The sequence below is a fragment of the Adiantum capillus-veneris genome, chromosome 26 (assembly GCF_014529385.1).
Source record: "Adiantum capillus-veneris isolate H3 chromosome 26, ASM1452938v2, whole genome shotgun sequence".
Classification (NCBI taxonomy): domain Eukaryota; kingdom Viridiplantae; phylum Streptophyta; class Polypodiopsida; order Polypodiales; family Pteridaceae; genus Adiantum; species Adiantum capillus-veneris.
In genome coordinates this window covers 9,246,774-9,268,568 of record NC_140956.1, presented here as the reverse complement: position 1 = coordinate 9,268,568, position 21,795 = coordinate 9,246,774, and the positions used below count along the sequence as shown (strand labels likewise).

Here is a 21,795-nt window from a genome sequence, read left to right as displayed (position 1 = left end):
AAAGTGTGCCATCTTACCAAAGTAAGTTCTTATTCCGGAGCCTTTGCTTTGGGTAGGCAAATTGTTCTGATCCAAAGTCTCCTTATCGAAGATTCTGTTAACTTGATTCCGTCTTCTCAAATTCGAGAAGAATAATCTTCCTAGAAATCAATCTAGGTATGTCCTTGCGCATAATCCTGCGTTGTTAGTCCAGAGGGTATTAAACCTCTTGTGTCCTCCCACATAGGGAATGCCCAAGTCATAGAGCATTAAGCTCGATGTCTTTCTTTCACAAAGAGACTTTGCGATGACATTAAAGAAGGTTCTGTGTTCCGGGCCGTCGCTCAACGTAGGGGGACGGTTCCAATCCGAAGATTCTTTGTGCACGGCGGCACTTCCTTCCAATCTTTTTCCTGCTGCGAGTTATTACCACCAGAAGTGTTTTCTCGACGCCCATTAGCGTCTCTTCCTTACACAATCATAAAAAATGATTCACCTTGCGAGCATCAATGACGCCTTGCAAAATCTCAGGCAGATAGGATTCTACCCATAGCATTTTCTGAACGTACGTTCAAACCCGGTTCACAATAGAGCGAACCCTCTTTGATTCCCAGGGATATTCTCCCATATGTAATTCTTACCATTTTGAAACGGTTGAACTATATTCTTACGAAATAATAGTTCGAATTTATTCCAGCAACGTGTAAATGCTACTTGACCTCCTCATGGAGAAACATATACCGCAACCAAAAGTTGCTACTGTAATGGTAAAGGCACATAGCGTACTCAATGATCAACGACCATCACAAAACCTCTTCTCCGTAGAGAAACTCAAATTCCTTCTACCGAACACATCTCAAATAGAGATTCTCATGTCGGAATATTCTTGCGCGCAAAAAGGCGCTCAAGAGAGTATAACAAACTCTCATCCAGTTCCTTGGCATAAGTCTGCATCTCCGTGTGTTATCCATGTACTCAAAGGTGTACATAATTCTTAAGCTGTGTTAGAGTTTCGGTGAACCTGGGAAATTTCCTTCCCTTCGTAAGATCCTTAGAGCAAAGATGCTCAACCTGACGATCCCTTGGCTCGATCTTAGAGCAAAACCCGCTCATCAAATAAACTAGGATTTCAATCCTTGGATTCCTCGAGCACAGGCCATAGTCGTCGCTTGTTCCTTCCCTCGTAAAGAGAGTATTCCTTCACTTGTGCGAAAAGCACTACCATGTCTTCCCTGACCTGGTAGGGGGTGTTGGTTCATAAGCTTAGTGAAAGCTTTTCTTGGTTGAAAGCTCGGAATGGTTCCTTCCTTTCTGCCGTCCTACCCGCAATAGCAGGTAATTTGTTGGTGAACTATCGGATACGAGATCAATAGTTGACCTTCCGGATGGTTGAGCAAACCAATTCATCTCAAAAAACAATGTTTCAAATCGATCCTACTCCATAAATACTCGAGAGTGATTGTCCTGGTTAGACACATGCATATCTCGTGCATAAAAGCAATACGCATTTTATGAGTTCCTCAAAGATTTAACTTTGATCAAAGACCTGCCCTCTCACTTAAAGTTTGATGGTCAAAAACTCAGGAGTTAGATTAAATTCCCTTACTCCAAACTTTCTCTGGATAGCAATGTATCCTTCGAGGAGAGGTAACAAAAATTCGTTGTTTCTTTGTTCAATGGTTCTCGTCCCACTGCGGGGATTGTATTCTATGTACATCAAGGTGTACACTTTCAGCTTTTATTGCTGACTCCACCATCTGCTGCAAAGTATCTTGCAGATGGGTTTACAAAATTCGGGCAAAAGTCCTTCGTTAAATTTGTTCATCTTTCCTTCCTTAGAGAGGATCAAGAATGGAGCTACCTTGGCAAGAGTGAACCACTACTTGCTGTGACTCGCTCGTGTTCCTTTGGGCAAACCAATCCCAATCTTCTTGAATGCCTTCCTCGAAGCGTAGAGGGGGGAAAAAAATAAAATAAAAAAATTGTCGGAAAATTCAGCCTTGAATTGAATCCAAGTCTTGTTGTAAATTCCTTGCATAGCTTTGGTATACCACCAAGTACTTGCAATCCCCTTGAGGTGTTTGGTCACATGCTTCATCTTCGACGCTTCTCAGAAATTGCCGTTTGCAAAGGCAACTTCATACTGTCGAATGAAAACCGTAGCTTTCGGGACATTCTCTTCCGTCAAAAGTATCAAACTTGACCGGAGTGTTCTGAGGTCTAAAGACCTTCTTCATATCCTTCCCGGAATGACGGGATTTCTTGGCTATGGTTCTGGATTGATGTTCATGGATATTTTCTGGATTCTGAAGGATCTTGAGCATTCCGCTCCTTGGATTCTCTAGGTTCTTGAGCATCATGCTCTTGTCGCCTTCTCAGAGAATCCCAAGTCTTGTGTCGACTTCTTGCAGAGAGGAAAATTTTTTCCAACTCTGCGAGCTTTTTCCTACAAGACTTAGGTTTCCGCTTGCTTACTTCTCTCTTGGCTTGTCATGGCTTCTTCCCGTATCTTCCCAGAGTCGTCCTCCTTTATAGAGAAAGAGAGGAGACCATGCTCTGATACCACTGTCACAAACGGGAGCGCATAACAATATAAAATACGTTCGGATAAATAGGATTTATCACTTATTACTGAAGCCAGAGGATATAGAGAGAAATAGATAGAGAGAAGAGTGAGAAGATCGACACAGTATTGGGGATCAGAAGATGGGCTGGTCCCCCCCCCTAAAGAGAATCCTTTATTAGGGAGAATCTTTTTACAAGCACAAGAACCGGAGAAAACCCCTCCGTCCTAAATCTCTGACTCGATGGTCGTTCCTTCCCGAAAGGGAAATCCGAGAGACGAGCTCTCAATCCTTTTTGCGTTTGTACTCGGAGCCGAGACTCCACAGACAATTTCCGAATTCCGTTCTCGGAATTCCCAAGCGTAGGCCGAAGCCTTCTCGCTTCTCCTTCGCAATGAAGTACCTACAAACACACACACAAACACGTGACAACAATTCGTATGGCGAATCCACAATAGATACCTGTCGCTCTTGCGCGGGAAAAGCGACTTCCGTGCTTCGTAGTCTCGCGATCTCTCGCGTCTTCTGGCGGCAAAGTCTTCTCTTGCTGGCGTTGTTCCCACGGTAGCCCAATACTAAACTCAGTTGCTCATACAAGTCCACATGTACATTCTCACGACTCTTGCTCCATGTTAGTACTAAGCCCTTGTTTCCTTGGCAAAGAGTAGTAGACTCTCGAATCCAAGCATTCGAGTGTTTTGAACTTCAAAACAATCTCAAAGCATTCAAGCATGAGTATCAAAAGGACACCCAAAGCACATTCAAGGTAGCAACACGGCCACATCTTTCAAGCATTCAAGCATTCAAGCATTTGAGCATTGTTAATAATTGTGATGTATGCAAAACTTGAGTCATTAAAGCTCCTACAGAGTGCAACCATTTATGCTATGCATGTCATACCTATTCTCCAGATTGTAAGGGATTTTAGACATTGCCAATGTACTTTGGTAAGACCACCCCAAAACCGAAGCACCGATATCATCATGCATGTACCCAAAATGTGCTTCCATGATGTATATGCACCTAACACGGATCAAACCATGTGCACCCCACCTGTGCATCATCACCAGAATCCTCTAGATTCCAAGAGCAAGGAAATTAAAGCATAGAAGTTGAGGCCCCTAACGAAGTTACCAAAAGAAAATGAAGACGTGCATTTGTAAGCGTTTAGACACTGCCCCAAACCATAAAGTTTGGAAATAAGACCTACACTATTTTTCCATTAGATTCCATCCGTGCTGTATCGTGTAAGCTTCAGCTTACGGGGGTGTCTGTTGGGGTAAGCCTTAGCTTACACTCACAATGAGACCACTTCCTAAAAGCCAAGCATGCACTCTAAGTGCATAGTCACATTATTCCTATGGAACCTAAAAAAGCCTCCCACATGCACATGCTACACACTTGATGGCCACATGCCACTTGTGGTAGCTCACACTACCTTTGCCATTTCCCAGCTTGTAATCGCTCTCCAATTTCAATCAATCAAGCAAGCTATTTTCATTCTACATTGTCTATTGAGCTTATTCTACTCCTAATTATCTATTGGCTATGCTGCAACCATGAATGCTTCAATGGTCTATCCCCCATAGCTTTACAATGCACTCATCTGAGCTTTGATAATCTCATGTGGCACTGAGGCTTTCACCTGGATCAGCCTGGAATTATGGATACAAGTGGTCTCTCCATGGATCTCCATTTATCATATGTGCACCTGATCTACTATGATGGTCCAGGCTAGGCCCCCATATCTGCACTCCATAAAGCATAGTGGAAGTGACCAATTTGTCAAATAGCCATAGCTTAGTGCATGGCTCCTGAAACTGCACCTGTGAACATATCCTCTCTAGTCCTCCTAATGCTGCATATCCCCTCGTCAATCTCGCCTCTGCAACACCTCTCATAGAGAAAGTAGGTATACTAAATGCAACACATACATAAAAATATGTGCTGATCTCCTGACCCACTGCGTTGTAGTATTGAATACCATCACCTTGGTTTTGCCAAGGTTAATGGAGAGCTCATTGTCATGTGCATAAGCATTTAACGCATCTAGATGTTTGTGAGGGAGTCTGAAATAAGCACAATATCATTGTCATATAGCAATAGAGGTATCCATGTACCTGACAACTGTGCTCCTCTGTCCCCTGCAGTCTCAATATAGTCAGCAATCTCATCAATATACGATCCAAACAAAGTTGGAGAAAGTGGGCAGGGTCCGGAAGACCCTATGTTGTCCGTATTCTCCCTATAATCGTTTTATACAATGCCATGATACCCCATACAAGCTCTTGTGGGACTTCCAAGTCATGTAGTCGATGTATCAACTTGGGACTATGTAGTCGTTTTATCAACCTGGGACTGTGTCAAAGGCTTTGCGGAAATCCACAAAGCTACAGTAAATCCTTCTCCCATGTGCTCTGCCCTCCTCAAAGATCTCTTTAAGGGTGAAGATATGATCAAGTGTAGAGAATCCCCTCCTGAATCTAGCTTGCCTTGAAGCTCGTACACCCTGTCTCTCTGCCCATCTGCTCAACTCATGCTCAAGTATAGATGCATATAGCTTAGCCAATGAGTGGCCACTCATGATAGTGCATGTCGGGTGCAGCAGAATTAAAATGGTGAAGATCTAGGTTTTACTCCTTTTACCTTTCCCTCAGAGAGAGAGAGAGAGAGAGAGAGAGAGAGAGGAGAATGACACAATGGGGTCCCAACCAACCCTAGGGCCCCCCATGCTGTTGCCGATGTGGTATTTGCTTTGGATTGCATAAATGGAATATACACACATGCAATACCTCAAGTGCAGACTCTACTGACTTGAATGGTGAATGTCGCCGTGGTAACTCCTCAAGGCGAGGCACCTCCGGGGCTGATTTGATGCACCTTTGGATCCTTCTCAATGTGGGATTGCTGATGGCCACCAAGGGGTAGATCTAGGGCTGAATTGCGCTTCCAATGTGAGTAATGAAGGGCTCAAAACTGGCTGCAAAAATGCAGATCTGTCACGCAAAACACAACCGATTCGTCGCAAGAAACATGGCCAAAAACACAACTGATGATGGAGCAGATGATGGCCAACGATGTGAGCACTCGATGCGGCCAGGGAATGGCCGGGAGAGAGGCTCGATGTGCTGCCAAAAGCTTTGGGCTGCAGCAGAGAGACTAGCATTGGAAGATTTGTGGCTCTTCTGGTGAGGGAAATGGCTGAAAACTGAAAATGCTGGCTGCTATGGCTGATCCAACCGCGGATGCTGGCGATGAAGGTCCAAACGCCAAGGGGCTGATCTGCGAAAATGCTCGGCTGATCTCTGGCGCTGGCTCATCTGACCCAAAACACTGGCTCTACTACTCTCTTTATATGACAAGATACTGGTTATAAACTTTCTGAGCCTTGGGTAGGGCAAACTGTCCACCAATGCAACAAATTAATCTTTAAATGATTTAATATATAAGTTTTTGACGAGGGCTAAGTTTTGGGTGAAACTGTCGCACATTTGCCCACTTAGGAATCTCATCGACCCGAGAATGGCTCGTTGGATTTCTCTAACGTAGAAACTACATGCACGTCATGCCACCATGTGTAATAACATTTGTCAAAACGCGTGTAGAAACCATTTATGGAAGAGGGTTCCAAAACTAGAAAACCTAATCTAATGGACTCGTCCGGACATGCAGGTCCTGTGAACAAGCTCACAAAATTGCCGGTACTAATTCTCCTAGGATTCTAGACACTCCTATCTAGAAAGAAGGGGAAATCTGGCTTTGGAAGTCGATGAAGCATGTCCACGTGGCACACTGAGCCATGTGCACGTGACATCCCCTCCTGCTTAAGGTGAGGTACGAGTACCGAACTCCATGCACGCCATAAGATGATCTCGGATGAAGTTCCTATGATGTCCTCCACGACGATCTTTGAGAGAGAGGCTCCCTGGGTGATTTGGAATTGTCCAAAACACAAGGATGGTGATGATGCATCTACTTGCAAACAGTGGACTGCCTCTTGGATCAACGATGCCCTTGTTGGTTACTGATAAACAATAACCTTTGCTGCCCCAACTCGGATGGTGTGAACCAAACTGCAAACCGGATGGATGCTTATAGACCAAATGGCTGGATATTCAAACGCCGATGTCCACGAAGGTTACTGGCCAGCATATGCTGCCCGTGTGCGGAAAGATTGGTGAAGCAACGCCGAATGGGAGATGAAGATGGATATGTTCTTTTGGAATGCCCACGAACCATGGCAAGTCCTTCGTATGATGTCTCATGAAACCGCAAAGTAACTCCTCAAAGATAGAGGCTCCTCTTGGGGCTTCGACTAGATTGCCGTATGATGGAAGTTCTAGATGAATCCTCGTCTCTGGAACGGATGTGGCTGCGAATGTAGGCTCACTATGTTTGCGAACTCCCGCGGTGGCTGGCTCGGATTGGAACCCTTTGGCTCGGAATTAATGGCTACCGATTGCTAAGAAGATGCAGATGGTGTGGACTTGATGTGCTGCCAAAGATGTGTACAGATCGATGGCGATGCAATGCCTCTTGTGGAATGATGGAATTCTCCAAGCAGATGGGAGAGATCGTTGTTCCAACAATGCCAAGACTCCAAAGCTAATAGGTTGATCTAGATGGCGCTTTGTTGTCATAGGTCGTTAACAAACCCGGATACTCGCAATCAACATCTTCATGTTTCCAATGCATGGCTTCAATGATGCGACCTATCATGTCGAAGATTTTATGACAACAAACATCCATGCTAGGATTCCTTTATGTCAAGGTGGTCATTCGCGTGCACACCAAGTCAACTACCCTCTTGCAGACATACCACAACTGTAACCCCTGGCATACAGTGTTCGCATTTCCTACGCTCAAGACACATGGTCCTACGCACAATGGCAGGTCATGCCTGAGTGAGAGAAGCGTCCTTGGGTGAAGCGTTACATCACACATTCAAACACAAAAGAGAGAAAAATTTCAAAGATTAGCAAATTAGTGCAAAATCACAAAGCTTTGACACCAATGTCAGGTGCAGTGGAATTGAAATGGTGAAGATCTAGGTTTTACACTTCCACAAATCCTTCACTTCTTTTCCTTGCGTTGCTTGATCCTTTTAGCTTGAATGATGGTTCCTTTTACCTTTCCTTGAAGTGAGGGAATGAGAGAGTACGGTAGAGAGAGAGAGAGAGAGAGAGAGAGAGAGAGAGAGAGAGAGGGAGGGAGGGAAGAGGAGAATGGCACTTGATGGGGTCCCAACCAACCCTCTCAAGCGCCCCCAACACCGTTGCGGATGTGGTATTTGCTTTAGATTGCATAAATGGAATACACACACATGCAATACCTCAAGTGCAGACTCTACTGACTCGAATGGTGAATGTCACCGCGGTTATTCCTCAAGACGAGGCACCTCCGGGGCTGATTTGATGCACCTTTGGATCCTTCTTGATGTGGGATTGCTGATGGCCACCAAGGGGTAGATCTGGGGCTGAATTTCGCTCCCGATGTGAGAGTAATGAAGGGCTCAAAACTGGCTGCAAAAACGCAGATCTGGCACGCAAAATACAGCCTATTTGTCGCAAGAAACACGCCAAAAATTCAGCTGATGATGGAGCAATTGAGGGCCAGCGATGTGAGCACTCGATGCAATGAGGGAATGGCCGGGAGAGAGGCTCAATGACACGATGTGCTGCCCTCTTTGATGTTGTCGCACGGTTTTGAAGATGCATATGCTATCGATTCTCCCTTTTGGCCACCGATGGAGGTTCATGGTAGATGCGGCCTATGGGCTGTTTGTTCCAAGTATTCTTTATTACTGTTTTTCCCTGTTTGTTGGAAGTCTGTATTAGAATTGGGTGATGGGTGCGATTGGGTTTGACAGTCTTGCTTATAATTTTGTTTATATAAATTTATCAAGCTCTCTTTTTCTGATTTGTTTTGTTGGTGGTGTTCCTCATCAATAAAGGGTGTCTAGGCTCAGTTCAAAGTCATTTAGGCCCCTCGCTACATGTTATAAGTCGGTGGGTACTAGGAAATTGACTCAAAAGAGGCAAACTGGACACATGGCAGTAGGAGAGCAACTTGCAGGCCACACACACTCTCTAGAAGCCTCATCCCAAGAGGGGGCGTCCAAATGCAAAGTGGAGGCTGATTTGTGTTCATAAGTGAACGCAATGTGTGTGTGAGTAGTGGGTGCAGGTGATTACAGCTTTAATGGAAAGCTTGCCTTCTCCCTTGTCATTACAAAGTGGTGAATCTGATACCGTGTCTGGGTACTAAAAAGAGATACGAAAATGAATCTAGAAGTGCTACTAGCTGGAATTGTGTGGGGTATGTGTGACCATTGATACAATGGGCGCTCAATACAAGAGGGCGATATAATGGGTGACAAATCCATCCTCTTCCGGACGGAGAGAGAGAGAGAGAGAGAGAGAGAGAGAGAGAGAGAGAGAGAGAGAGAGAGAATGTGTGCTCTAGCCTTGTGGGGGCAACCTTTGCTACCATAAGAGAGACTATGAGGCGCACAACTATGCTAGATTTTTCAAGTAATAAAAATAAGCCTCTTTTTTTTTTTTAGAGAGAGAGAGAGAGAGAGAGAGAGAGAGAGAGAGAGAGAGAGAGAGAGAGAGAGAGAGAGAGAGAGAGAGAGAGAGAGAGAGAGAGAAAACTCACAAGGCCGGGCACACCCACAAAAAAGCCCTCACTCACTAGATCTAGACAGGAAAACCTATGAGATGACCTCCAAAACTTTCACCACATACAAAAGAGATTATCTTCTATTCGATTGCGAGGTCACTGTTTTGTATGTGGCAGAGCAGGCATATGGCAGCTGGATGCACTAAGAGAGAGACAATGTCTCGCAGAGACTGGACAAAGGTATCATCTGGGTATCATGAGATCAGAGGCTGAGAGAGCTAGGAGGAGAGAGAAGCAAAGAAGTGGAGGAGAAGGCGACAAGAGGGAGATAGAGGCTCGTTTTTTAGACAGGTTTACAGGTGCAGGGATCCCCCACAGGATCCGCCTCTACAAGCTTCCTCTTCTCAGTAGGGATACCACATGGTTCTCCTGAGCCCGATAGAGTTCCTGGGGCTCAAAGGTACCGTTTAACCTCCATAGCTCAACAGAGATGATGTTACTCTTGCTGTGCTCATGACACAGTGCGTGGAGATATTTTTGCTACAGTTTGACCTTTTGTCGAGTGGTGGCTCCGGTATCTTCTAAGAGTAGGTTAGGGAGTGAGGGCTGTTTTGTGATAGTCACACATCCTGTGTGAACCCACCTTGTAGGCTTGCATGAGGCGGGATGTGTCAATTTTTCAGATGTCTCTTATCAGCATTTTTCAGCCATGTGTCAATTTCAGTTGTAGCATAAAAAGTGGCACATTTATGTTGATGTAGCATTTTTTAAGGCTGAGCGGGCATTTTTTGGGGGCACCCTCCATTTTATGGATCATGGGGTATTTTCAAGAGGTCGGGTGGTTGTGGTGGCTCCCTTTATAAGGAGCTAGCCTCCCTTGTACTTTTACACGTTTGTACGCAGACCTTGTCAACGTTTTGGGTCGCGAAACTCTCTCTCTCTCTTGGGATAGTTTCCTACGACGTTAAAACAATCTTCTTCTTCTTCTCTCTCTCTCTCTCTCTCTCTCTCTCTCTCTCTCTCTCTCTCGTGGTCTATGGCAGTAGTGTTTTCTCTATCTATGCCTAGGATCCGTTGTCTCCTCATTGCCCTCTCCTCCCCTTGCAGTGGTTTCTGTCACTTGCAGGTTACAGGTGATTCGGGTGTCTTAGGTTGGGGCTCCGGTTGCAGAGAGGCCTGATTTTTGAAGGTTTTTGTCGCAGCACTTTAGAGTTCTGGTGGGGTGGTGATACAGACAAACACACCATGAGCTGAACTGAAGCAGCAAGTACTGAAACTCAAAAGAGAAGTGAAAAACTAGAGACAAGACACAATGGGGTGGAGTTTCCCACTCTGATGTGGTGGCCCTGAAGTTAGGGGCCACTTGCAATATTTCTTTATTATTGATCTTCGATAGATACGACTCTTAGGGAGTTGCTCTGCAATTTGCAACCGTGCACTGATTTGCAATGTGTTTATAAAGAAAAAGAGAATTCCATTAAGCTAAATAGCTGAGATTAGCAACATCTGTACCTTAACTCTTGTTGGATGCTGGACGAATGGGGTCACTCTTGCAAATCGACTTTATGTTGATAGATACCACGGAAGCGCTACAAGATTGCGGATCACTTGGACGAGGGATTCTCCATATAACCGGCTAGTAGACAGTAGAGAGCGGTACTAATTCAATTACCTGTTAACTTTACATAGAGCACTGAGAAGAAAGAGAACACAGATGCATCCAACGACTAGAATGTTGCTGCGCACACGAAGACCGACATCCTATAAGCCCTAAAGACTGGTGCCCCTTTCGGTATTTCTTTATTCGATTGAAAATAGACAATCCGATCACTTAGATCAAACTCTCACCAAGCTGTCCAAACCTGTCACGGGCTGAAATTGCAGGTTTTCGACCTGATTTTGGCAGCATAACGGCGCCAAAACCCTTGTAGGTCAAAAGTACGCCTCTAGGACGGATTCCCTCGCATTTTAGAATCTTTTCGGTGAGATGTAACAGAATTTCAGCGTGCACCTTTTCAAGGGTTTCGGGGAAAACAAGTAAAAATAAAATAAATAAAAATATGTAGTATACATTTAAAGAAGGCAACAGGAAAAATACACCTCCCGGTGACATACCCCACCTTTGAAATATTGCAAGCGAACTCGCTCGCATGCCAATAATACATGTTGATATCTCCTGATATCACATTTATTCTATGATGGAAATCAAAGTATACCTGCTTCCGGAAATGTAGCGTTGGACGATTAAACAATCCCACCAACTTTGCTACCACACATATATCAAGCATAGAAGTTTTCTAGTGTACTCTCAAGTACAAACTTTTCTTTCCAAATTTTGTATGGAAGGAGTAGTTACAATTGCTTAACTACTTCTATGAGCGAGCATTAGGAACCATGCTCTCACCTTGCATAGAGCTACATCAAGTGAATGTGGGTTGCATCTTAAAGGCTTCAAAGATATAGTTGCAGCAACTGAGGTCAATCAACCAATTCAGACTCTTCCATCCATTCAACATCCAAAGATGGATAGTTCTTGATCTTCACCAAATAGCGTCTTGCAACCTTTACTCTAACCTTCCTCTCCTTATGTGTCAATATCTGTTGAGGAATAAGAATCTCATCCAATTCTTCCACTTCGGGCTGTTCCTCATCAAGCATATTCTCTGGCACATCACCAACAAAGGGCCTTAGAAGGCTGACATGAAAAGCATTATGTATTTTCCAGCCTTCTGGTAGCTTCAACCTGTAAGCTACACCGTTGATCTTTTCTGGACCATAATATCTCATACTGAGCTTGGGAAACAAATGTTCCTTGCCTTTCCTTTTCCTTAACTTGGCCTTTTCAAAGCGCAAAAGTACCCAATCATCAAGTGAAAATACAAGTTCATGACGTTGACGATCAATAGCTTTCTTTTGCTTAGCCTGAGTCCTCTCAAGAGCAATCTTTATCTTCATGTATGTTTCATCCATGTCTTGCACATACTTGTCTGCCTCAAATTTGTCCTTAGTTTGCAAAATGGATGGGACTTTCTTCCCTCCTTCCACTATCTCAAATGGTGCCTTACCTGTTGATGTAGGTGCACAATGTTATTGTAAACATATTCAACCAATGGGAGATGGTGTTTCCAAGTTTAGTTTGTGGATGAAACGAAGATGAGGCATAGTGTCCATGTTCTCAAACCATGCCTTTCAGAAAAGACTCGTCATATGTGGATCCCTGTCACTGACAATTGACTGAGGCATCCCGTGATACTTAAAGATAATGCTCATGAATATCTTGACCATGTGTTCTGGCTTTTTCTTCTTCCAAAGAGGAATGAAATGGGCTTGCTTAGAGAACCTATAAATGATAGTCCAAATCCCATCATTGCCTGTTTGCGTTCTTGGAAGATCAAAGCTAAAGTCCATCGCTATGCTTTCCCATGGCCTACCTATTAGGGATCGGCAATGGCTGCAACAATATCGGTTGCTTTTACCTGTCAAATTTTACTTTTTGGCATACTAAGCATGATCTTACAAATGTGTCAACAACTGACGTAAAGCTGGCCAATAGAAGAATGCCTCAACCCCTTTCAGCGTCGCATCAATTCCACGACGCCCAACATATGGTAGAGCATGGCTTTCCATCGAAACCTTTGGCCGTAATTGTTTAGTAACGCATAACTTTCCATGCATCATGAGAAAGTCATTCTTAAGCATACAATGTTCATGATGTTGCCCATCAACAAGCTGATCATAAATCCTTGCAAAACTTGAATCTTCAGCATATTGTGTCTTCATTTCGTCTAGTTCACAATGGTACGGAATTGACATTGCCGAAATTTGGGGCTTTCGTGACAATGCATCAGCCACCACGTTCTTTTTCCCTTCCACATGCACAATCTAAAAATGGAACATTGACAAGATGTTTGCCCATCGCATGTGTTTCTCAGACAACTTCGTTTGTGTGAGAAAGTATTGCAAGTTTTGATGATCTGTTTGGACAACAAAATCAGCCTCTAGCAGATAGTGTTTCCAATTAGTGAGAGCGTGAATTATTGCCAACAAATCTTTCTCATAAACTTGCAAGTTCTTTTCAGTTCAAAAGAATTCTGCTCTCATATGCGATTACTTGGCCATTCTGCATTAGAAATGCACCAAGACTGTGGCCACATGCATCACATCGAACCACAAAAGGTTTTGAAATATCTGGCAAAATGATTACCATATCTGAAGTCAGCTTCTCTTTCAAGTGTTTGAAGGCTAGAATCTCCTTGGTTGTCCACTTGAAAGTAACTGCTTTCCCTTGTAGTGCATGGAATAGAGAAGCACTCTCATCAAAATTTTGAATGAACCTCCTGTAATAGGAACATAAGCCGAATGTCATGTATGGACTTCAAGTCTGGCTGTCACGAGGACGTGGCAAGTGTTAACTATGTCACGAGGACGTGGCAACTGCTAACCTTAGTTGTTGGTTTCTTTCCAATGATTTTTGTTTTATTTTTAAGACCCTCTTTTCGAAGTTGCAAATGGTAGGACATTGTATGGCCAATGTAAACGGTAGTTTCACCCGCAGACTGGAAGTTGGTCGGCACTGGAATCCATATAGTAAGAGGATGTCTAGGCTCAGTTCAAGATCATGTAGGTCCCCCCGTCGCACTTAGCAAGTTGGTGGATACTAGGAAGTGAATTGAATAAAGGCATAAAGCCAAGGTGGTTCACTAAAGAAAAGTACCCGACAGTTGGGCCACATTGCATTATTTGGATGCTGTCCTAATGGGGATAGATGGTCAGAAGACCAGTGGGAGCCCAACGGAAGCATCTCCTAAAAATTAGGGAATTGCTATTTTGGGCCACGAAATCTTTTCGCGTCATTACCTCCGGAATGACAAGGGGAACATTTTAGAACTCTACTGTCAAGTCAACTGGGCAGCCAGTCGGGAGATTTTTAAGCGGGGAGCCAAAACGGGAAAATGCTTGTAAATGTGCCAAGTGGTGCGTTCTGGTACAGTATCCTCGTGCAAAAACTTGGGCGCTCGATTTCTTGCTGGGAGGGAGCTCATTTGAAGCCTGTCTCACAGGTTAAGAGCTATTGACTACAAGCTTTCCCTCTCATGTACAGTGTGGTGCAAGAAGTCATGTCACGCCTCACACTGCTCTCTCTCTCTTCCCTACGTGCAGTAATGTGATGCCCCACAAGAGGGCTCTTCATTTGACTCATGTATAGCTGTGTGGTTGTATGCGTTTTTGCTGAGGCAAGAGCCTCTCTGAGCAGGAACGGGAGTAGCTAACTGCTACTCCAAAAGCAGGCATCGGTGAGGGTGATAACCTCACCGTACAGGTGCGTTTTCAGTGCTGGTTATGCGCTGGATTTTGACTGTTTTTCAGCCATACGGACGCCAGAACCATAGGGAACAGTGTCCCACTGTTAGAGGACAGTTCGGGGACTGTTTAGGGCTGAAAACAGGGCAAAAACCAGTAAATACAGCATGCTGAATTTACTGTTTTTGGGCAGAAATCAGAGGGTTTATGCCAGTGGAAGTGAGTTCCAGTAGGGGAATTGGTTTTGGGCAAGTTTTGGGGTTGTTATGTTGCCGAAATTTTGCCAAAACATGTGGTATCTAGTTGGATACAGGTAAAGAATTCCTAGGATCCTTCTTTGTAATCTACCCTCTTAAAGTATAAAGAAATACCGGAAGGGGCGCCAATTATGGGGCCTACAGGTTGTCAGCGTCTGCTCGGAGCATTCTAGCGTCCGAGCCGTGTGAGTGCTTAAGTGTTAATTCCCGCTGCAAGTTACCTGTCCAAAGTGCTCTCTGTGTGTGTCTAAAGTAAAGAATTTTGGGTGAAAGCCAAAGCCTACCGCCCCACGGGCCGGTTTCATTGGCCATGACCTAATTGCTTCCACTTAGGCAGTATCCATGTGTACCCCATCCTTTGAAACAATGTGCCCAACGAAGTGAATCTCTTCCAAAGAGTGTCAGTCTTCTTCGCATTAATGAGTAGCATGTTCGTGCGTAGCCCTTTGAAAACTGCGTTCAAGTGATCCCTATGCTCCTCTTCCTTTGAATAGACAATCATGTCATCAAAGAATGTACCCTTGAAGTTACTATGTGGTCTAAATATTATGTCCATCATTCTATTGAACGTGGTAGGAGCACACGTGAGACCAAATGGCATGACAAGAAAACGCAGTCTTATGGACATCTTCTAGCCTAACGCGTATTTGATTGGTACCCACTCTTTAGGTCTATCCTGGTAAACAGTGACGCTGCCTCGATCAAAAATGTCATCTATCCTCAGTATGGGGAACCTGTTCTTGATGGTATTCTTATTCAAAGCGCGCAACCCCCTCTCTAAAAGCTCATTGACCCGACGCATACTATCTTTCTGCTTGGCTGCACTAACCCTGTACGATGGTCTATTCGGTGGACTAGAACCTTGCACAAGATCTTTGGTATGATCCTCAGGTCTCTCAGGAGGTAACTCCCTTGGCAAAGAGTCCGAAAAACACTCAGAAAAGTTGACCTAAATATATCTAAGGTAGACAAATTAGATACAACTTCAGGTACTTCTTTTGCAAAGATCAAGCACGTAGAAAGATGATTCTTTATTACAGATGAAATAGCTGAAGCAAAAACAACTAGAACAAGCTCGCCTCTAAGCTTTACATCAAGGACATGAGTCTTTCCTCTATGTACAAGGGTGATCTTTTGGTTGTAAGTAGCCACTAAGCATGCAACTTGTAACACCATGGGATACCCAATAACACATCACAGCCCTCAAGTGGCATAATATGAAATTCTTCCGCATCCTTATTCCACATAACTCTGAATGTGCAGACGAAGTTTCCCCAAAATGGGAGTAGGAGACTTTGAATGGGGAGAGAGGGCACACACACTGTAATTCACTTATGAGCTTCAAAACAGCTCCCTCTCTCTTTTGAGCGCCTTGTTGAGGCGTCCTGCAGGTTGCTCTCCTATGCCATGTGTCCAGTTTTTCCCTTTGGTTTAATATCCTAGTAGCCACCAACTTATAAAGTTGTCAGTGACTTGATGAGGGGCCCAAATTCCATTTCGGCGCACACGAGCTTCCATACTCATCAGAATTCAGTGCTAATTGGCCTGACTAGTTCCTTGACTGACTGACCTAGATTCCCGATGTGAGAAACCCGTTCGGCCGCAGCCGTGTCACACCGGCCATGCAATGTCCACTTGCACCTTTTCAAGGGTTTCGGGGAAAACATGTAAAAACAAATCAAATAAAAATATGTAGTACATATTTAAAGAAGGCAATAGGAAAATTACACCTCTTGGTGACATCCTCTCTAATCATATGGCTTGTACATATAGATGGATGCCTACTCTTTATGGATTTGCATAGTCTTCCTGCTACAAAAGGAGCATTGTAAAATTCCTCTTATGATTTGACAGTTGTGGACAGTGTTTATGAATCAATTCCAAAACTCTTGGTCGGGTTTATAACTCAGCCATGAAATGTCATGGGAGTGGTTTGTCTTGTGTAGTAGCATTCAGCTTCCTATTTCAGATTCTCCATTCCTATTTTAGTTATTTAGCATTCCAAGTCCAGTTGCAGCTGTAGCCTTAATATTATTCGCAGTTATCATCATGCACTGTCTTCATCAACTCCTCTGACTACAACAAAGACAGGCCCAAACATTCAATGTGTTCTTGAAGGTAACAATGTGAGAGGATGGAAATAAACTGAAGAATGAATTTGTAACAGTTGCAGTTGAGTTACTAACATCACGGCTATTTACAGAAGCGTTTGAGATGCTGGTGATTCTATCGTGTATTATTCAAAACCTGTAGTGGTGTGTAATGTTGACTGTAGTATCACAGTTGGTTTCTCTCTTCGTTTATGCTTTATTTAAATTTGGCTGCTTCATATCCACATAACCATTTATTCACTCCGATGGGCCCAGTGCCTGAGGAAAACTGAACGTTTCCTTGACTGTCAAAAGCAAATGAGAAGGGACACATATTTGAGAACTGCACAAGGAGCTTTCTCCCACCGCATTCAATTTTTGCCGACCAACAAATCAATAACTATAACATGCCCGAGAGGAGCTTAGAGCGGGCCCCCGGAGGTTTGTGCCCGAGGAGGCTAATGTTCAGTTCTGAAACCTGCTACTGCTTTGTGGCAGGAATTTGCTTTTGCTCTTGAACTTAAAGTGGAATAAATTGTTCTTTCCTGGCTGCACATTTTGGGTGGGTAAACACCTGATATGGGACAAGTGGCTTATGCTGTATTTGTTGGAAAAGAAAATGTCCTCTTAGGTTCTTTCTGTCGCATGACTTTTTCATTGCAGTGCAGATGGTGTCACTTTCTGGTTTTAACTTTGTTGACTTGGGTTTTGTGCTAGGTTCTATGCAGCAGAAGTGTTGATGGGTTTAGAGTATCTTCACATGCTAGGAATTGTCTACAGAGATTTGAAACCAGAGAATGTGCTGGTAAGGGAGGATGGGCATATTATGCTCTCAGACTTTGATCTGTCTCTGCAGTGTATGGTTAGTCCAACCTTGGTCAAGTCTTCATTGTCAGATTTTGACCCATCAAAAAGGATGGCAGCATATTGCATTCCACCCTCCTGTGTGCAGCCTTCTTGTAGTCAACCTGTTTGTGTACAGCCTGTATGCTTTGTGCCAAGTTTCCTTGGGTCCAAGTCAAGGTCCAAGAAGAGCAAGAAGTTGAAGAATGAAGCTGGGAATCAGGTGATGCCTTGGCCTGAGTTAATCGCTGAGCCAACTGGAGCAAAGTCCATGTCTTTTGTTGGTACTCATGAATATCTTGCCCCAGAGATAATAAAAGGAGAAGGCCATGGCAGTGCAGTTGACTGGTGGACTTTTGGCATATTTCTATATGAACTGCTGTTTGGGAAGACACCTTTCAAAGGGCCAGGTAATCGAGCTACTCTTTTTAATGTGGTGGGCCAACCTCTGAGATTTCCTGAGGCTCCCACGGTTAGTTTTGGAGCTCGAGACTTGATACGGGGTTTGCTGGTGAAGGAACCCCACCATAGGCTAGGATATAAAAGAGGTGCTACTGAGATCAAGCAGCATCCGTTTTTCGAAGGTGTAAATTGGGCACTTATACGGTGTACTACTCCTCCAGAAATACCAAGAGCAAGTGAGCTGGATTCTTTATCTAAGGCAGCTCTTAGCAAAACATCCAGCCTTGGAGAGGAACTCAAGGCCAAGAACATGGAGGGTTCAGCTGCAGCAGGAGAGGCTTCGAGTGTCCACTATGTAGATTTTAAATTTTTTTGATGGTTGCAGCTAACTAGTTGAGCATTTTGGGCTAGCAATATTAAACACAAGTAGACTGGACTTATGCATATATTTGCACACTTCAATGGCATGCAGTTTGCAGTTTTCCAAGTTTGTTGGGAAACCCAACTATGTATCATAGTATTGAATGCGAAACAAAAAACTCTAGTACTCCATTGAAGCTTTTCATATACTCTTGGCTGCTAACATGATCGATGATGGACACCTTCTCATTCTAGAACTACGCTTTCATGGGTTTTTCATAGCTAGGAACAGCTAGGGAGGTACAAGAATGCAAGTTTTCAAGAAGCAGGTTTTGTTTAAACTAAGATTATTTGCAAGGTGAGTTCTGATTGGCAGAGGTACTCCCGATATTGACTTTATGGCATTTTAAGGTACAACACGATTTTGTACTTTAAAACCATCTCCTTCATTTCGTGATTGTCAGTAATGTCATTGAAACTGAGTCAATGTTTGGGCCAGTTTTTGGCAAGTTGTTCCTAGTATAGAAGCACTGCCATACATGCACGAGGCCTTAGAAATGCCAATCTGAATTCTTGGAGGATAGGAGTGGAATGTTTTAGCGTTTTCAAGAATTGGACAAGGTTGTTTAAAATTTGGAAAATGGTTAGTTTGATTTGGTATCTAAAAAATTAATTGGTCATTTGAAAAGCGGAAAAGTTCCTGTGGCAAGTGATAAGAAACATCCCAACATACATTTTTTCTTGGAATTCATCCTAACATACGAAATCGGAGGTACCGAGTTCTATTTAATCAAGCGCAGACATGCATATGTATGCAGGCTCATGCGCATGGGTGCATTACGTTAAAAAAATTCGATAATGCACACATACATTGGCCTTATAAACATACATTAATGCATGCAGGTGCATTTGCTCGTAGACATACATCTGGAAAAGAGCCAGTTTTGTTTTTTCTCTTTATTTAGTGTATGTATTTTGATGGGTAGCAGCAGTGAGCCGCATTCCAGTGGTTGCTAGGTCTGCAAGTAACCATTCGGATCCTTAAGAACTGGGAGACCCTCTAATGACTACCGTATTTTATCTTGTTGATTATTCTTAAGCAGCGTACATTTGCCATATTTGGTACATAAATAAATGTGGTTTTTGAGTTATGAACAAGCAGAAAATGTGTCTTATGTGCCATCATGAGTGATGGTAGGGTTCAATTCATAAATTAACAACCAAAACCAAATCCTATCTCGGTTGTCTCAAAGCTTGAGATGTGTGCAGATAGCTACTAGTTCCTTACATTTGAAATTGAAGGACAACTTCACATGCTCACCCATCAGCTTGTGTCACAGAAAATAAGATCTCTACATTAATGACAATGTTCACAATTTGTTCATTGGTTGTAGAAAGCAAGTTGCATTTCACATTCAATTGTGATAAGTACTCTCTGGTCTCACCATGCCATATGGGCATATGGACCTTGCAAGGCTTCAGATAGCCTCTTACATGCTTACGGTGCGGTGCATATTACCAGGCAGCGCACCTACATGAAACCCTCTCTTAAATGAATCTATTCAATTTTACAAGATATCAGCATGCGAAATTTGCAGGAAGAGCAAAGAGTCTACCGCATGGACACGCATGTTGTTTTGCCTACAATCTAGAATTCTACTATGTATGCTTCATTACATGCATCACTCTCTGAGATGCCTTGGCCCAGCCCCATGAGAAAGAAGCCTTGTACAGTCTCAATAAATTATATGTGAAGAGTACAAGATGCAAAGAAGAAGAACTTGCGCTTTAGATAAGGAGTGAAGTACATAGTAAAATCAGGAGTTCGAGGAGCCCTCCAGAAATCGATGGCCACAAAACAAGTCCCAAGGGTAAGGGCTTGCGAGGCTTGTGGGCACCATTTTGAAGTAATCTAGGGTACCCCATTTTGGGAGCGTGGGGTTTGAACCCGTGACCTCACCCATGGGAGGCACATGTTCTAACCACTTCGCCTTGCGTTTTTGAAGCATGGGGGCCTTAATTTACTTTAAACACATGTGCAAGGCGACGACCTCCGAAAGTAATTTAGGTTACCCGATTACTTTTGTAAATTAAGGTACCTTAGATTACTTTCAACGCCACCGCCCATATCTACGATCCACAATCCCCTCACCGTAGAATCCCCCCCCCCCCCCCCCCCCCCCAAAATGCCCGTGCCACTTAGTTCCAAGGCAGGGGCTCAGATCATAGGGGAGAGAGAAGAAGAAGACGAAGAAGAGAAATTTTAACGTCGGGGGAAACTATCCCAAGAGACCTCAAAGACGAGAGTTGAACTCAAGACTTGTTAGTCAAGAGAAAAATGGCATAACCAATCTACCACACTTGTGAGAGAGAGAGAGAGAGAGAGGGAGAGGGAGGGAGACGGGCGCAATGACAAGTCTATGTGGGGGTGTGTGTGAGAGAGAGAGGGAAGGAGAGGGCAGTTAATTTTTTTTTGGAAAACTTTTTATTTTAAAATAGAAAGTTTTTTTCCTTCCAATTTGTTAAATTACAAGGGACTCTCTTGCTCAGCATTGTTTTAGATTCTTTCATGATATGGGTGCGCTATTTTGGCTCGAATCTGAGCATTGTTTTTTATTCTTCCAAAGAAATCTACTGATGATGATGTGGGTGCCCGCCCTATTAATTTTAAATGGCTCGACTTCTTTCAATTATCTAGAATCTTGCTAGAGATTCCACTGTTGGTACACGCTCCAAAGGCTATGCATATAGGATCGAACTCGTGAGGTTTCGCCAAACGACACTTGAACAAGGGCTCATGTTGCCAGACAATATTTTCGAGCAACAATGCCTTGGCATCACCCTCCTGTCCTTGTGCTCTCTGGAGCTTACCCTGTCCGTCGATTTGCCTTGCGTGATTGCACGTGCCCTCCGTCCCTAGTTTTGCCCTACTGTGCCTCATCTCTCCTTAACCTTGCATGATCCCTCGCCCCTGCCTCTCCTCTCCTTAACCTTCCCTTTTTGAGAAATAACATCTCACTGCAATTCGCCTTAAAGAAAGCAGTTTTCAAAATCGTTAGCGCATACTTCCTTGGCAATATAATTTCTTTTTTCAATTTTCATGTTGGTTCGGTTGGGACGTCCTTTTGAGATTTTTTTTAAAAAAGCCATAAAAGCATAGAACTTGTATAAAAGAAAGAAGCTTTCACAAGCAAAGGTAAAGAACCAAAAGATTGAATGGGGCCAATAGCCATCAAAACCTACTTCTTAGGCTTATCTTTAGGGACTTTCTTTGATTTCGCCTCTTCATTGGGTTGACAGAGCTCTAGGGAATGGCAAGGATCTTTTGTTTCCGATTTGCTCCACCATGAGGGTTGGCCAGGCATTGCTTGCAGG

General features: G+C 43.7%; 1 protein-coding gene across 5 annotated transcripts in view; it reads left to right on the top strand.

The window, feature by feature from the left end:
• Nucleotides 1-18,629, top strand: part of LOC147422965 (serine/threonine-protein kinase D6PK-like) — a 54,754-nt gene extending 36,125 nt beyond the window's left edge. For all 5 annotated transcript variants that reach the window (XM_086502283.1, XM_086502282.1, XM_086502279.1 and 2 more), the window contains one exon: nt 17,533-18,629. In XM_086502283.1, coding sequence (XP_086358409.1) covers nt 17,533-18,436 — 904 coding nt within the window. In that variant the 3' untranslated portion in view covers nt 18,437-18,629. The remainder of the gene's footprint in view (nt 1-17,532) is intronic.
• Nucleotides 18,630-21,795: the final 3,166 nt, after the last annotated feature.